This window comes from Vespa crabro, chromosome 20, assembly GCF_910589235.1.
Source record: "Vespa crabro chromosome 20, iyVesCrab1.2, whole genome shotgun sequence".
Lineage (NCBI taxonomy): Eukaryota > Metazoa > Arthropoda > Insecta > Hymenoptera > Vespidae > Vespa > Vespa crabro.
In genome coordinates, this window is record NC_060974.1 from 3,549,003 (window position 1) to 3,551,502 (window position 2,500).

At 39.2% G+C, this 2,500-nt stretch overlaps 1 protein-coding gene across 1 annotated transcript in view; it reads right to left on the reverse strand.

Moving 5' to 3' along the window:
* Window positions 1-1,284, reverse strand: part of LOC124431029 (general transcriptional corepressor trfA-like) — a gene marked incomplete at its 5' end in the record, with an annotated part of 105,939 nt that extends 104,655 nt beyond the window's left edge. Inside the window, one exon of the mRNA XM_046978389.1 lies at window positions 1,113-1,284. Coding sequence (XP_046834345.1) covers window positions 1,113-1,284 — 172 coding nt within the window. The remainder of the gene's footprint in view (window positions 1-1,112) is intronic.
* Window positions 1,285-2,500: the final 1,216 nt, after the last annotated feature.

Below are 2,500 nucleotides of genomic sequence, written 5' to 3' on the forward strand. Positions count from 1 at the left end.
ATATCGTCTCTATCACGATTATTTCTATTTATTTCTATTATCGTTCTTAATTCCGAGATACGAGAAGGATAAACTTTGCCTTTCCTTTTTTCTTCTTCTTCCTTCCTTTCTCTTTTTCTTTCCCTTTTTCTATGTAGTTTTCAACGATTCCATCGTTTCCACCGTGAAAAATTTATTTTCCATGATGATGATGATGACGACGACGAGGACGATGATGACGATAATAATAATGATGGTGATGATGATGATGATGATAATGATGATGACGAAAAGATTTGTTGGATTTTGCAGCCTGACAACTGGCCGCGTATTGCTATGTCTTCGATACTCTCGCATCATTAAGCGTCTTCTACTACTACTACTACTATTACTACTACTATTTACTACGCGTACGTAGAGTAACGTAGAGAGGAGGGCAAACACGTACACGCGCACGTACACACACCGAGAGAAATAAACGCACATAAACGCGCCACATATATATATATATATATATATATATATATGTATATATATATATATATATAGAGAGAGAGACACATACACGCACACGTAAACGATTAAAAAGAGAACAACAGGGGGGGGGGGGATAAATATAAACGGATACACACGCGCGACGGCGGCACACACTAATTATATTTCTTTCTCTCTTTATTCTTCTTCCTCTCTTTTTCTTCGTTATATACGAGATGATTGTTGTGTGTTACACGATTAACGTGTCTTTTATACAAGAAAAGATACCGACACTGAGGGTGGTTGAAAGGATGATAAGAGGTGTCCCGTGTTTGAAGGAGGGTGTCTCTGATCAATTCACCAGCTCCACCACCTCCACCTTCTCCTTCTTCTTCTTTTTCTCTTCTTTTTCTTCTTTCTATCACACGTCAGAACGGTTTGTTCGCGAATATCGGGAACCACGGGATCGGTTTACGAGGTGGCATCACAGATCCTGAACTTTTTCTTTCTCTCTTTCTTTCTTTCTTTCTTAAACTTTCTCTCTCTCTTTCTCTCTTTCTCTCTCTGTCTCTCTCTTACTCTCTCTTACTCTTCCTCGTTCGATCTGCCGCCGGAGGCCGACGTAAGTCCCTCTTTAAACGGTTTTCTCGATGAGTTACCTCGGCTACCGGTCGTTAACGCCGCCGCCGCCGCCGCCGCCGCCGCCGCCGTTGCCGCCGCCGTTGCCGCCGCCGTCGCCGCCGCCGCCGTCACTGCTGTTACTGCTGCCGCCACCGCCGACACTGCCTCCACCGCCGCCGCTGATGCTGATGCTGCCGCCGTTGCCTTCTTCTTCTTCTTCTACTACTACCTACTTCTTCTTCTACTACTTCTTCTTCTTCTTCTTCTTCTACTTCCTTGCAGTATATCCCCCCTCCTCTGACGTACCTTTCTCTCGTGGGGCCCTTTTTAATCAAGACACACCACCGATTACACCAATATATATATATATATATATATGTATATATGTGTTTGTGTGTGTGTGTAGAAAGAGAGAGAAATGTGTGTATATATATATATATATATACTTGACTTTATATAACGGCTTATACTCTCTCTCTCTCTCTCTCTCTTTCTCTTTCTCTCTCTTTCTCTCTCTCTCTCTCTCTTCCTCTCTTTCTCTTTCTTTATCTTTCTCTCTTTCACTCTGTCTGTCCTATTTGTATGTCTGTCTCTTTTTCTCTCTTCTTCTTCTTCTTCTTCTACTTCTTCTACTATTACTACCTACTTCCTCTTCTTCTTTTTTCTCTTGAAAAATGTTTCAAATCGATGACATATTAAATATTTCTCACGTGTTTACACAATTTTCTATCTCTCTATCTCTCTATATCAATGTCATTATTTTTACGATTATTATCGAATAACACGATATAAAGAGCGTGCACGTGTTTATGTTTCTTCTCTTTTTTTTCTTTTTCTTTTTCTTTCCTTTTCTATTCCTTTTCTATTCCTCTCGTTGATTGGTCCTTCGTTATTACGAAAAGAATTTTTGTCTTCGGATGTGCGACGTTGGAACACAAAAACAAAACAAAAAAATAAGCAAAAGAAAAAAAAAAAAAACAATCTATTTAACACCACTAATCCGTCCCGTTATGGTCCTTTTTTTTCTTTTTTTTTTTACTTTACACAGCGAGTCACCTTTACGAATTCCACTTTTATGAATTTGGAGTTCTCCTATTATTTCCTTTATTTTTCATCGTTGTTATTGTCATTGTTGTCACTGTACTTTCCTATACTTTCCTTTTCCTTTTTGTTTCTTTCCTTTCTACCTTAATAACACAATTCAAAAATATTTCAAATCGCCATCGTGCGATCTCTTTTTCTTCTCTCTCTCTCTCTCTCTCTCTCTCACGCTCTCTCTCTCTCTCTCTCTCTCTCTCTCGCTCTCTCTCTTTATCTCTCTCTTTCACGCGCCAAACGCGATCTCGTCTCGATGTTATTACGAAGACTGTTATCAATCACTATTGCATATATATATATATATATGTATATATAATTTATCGTCGTT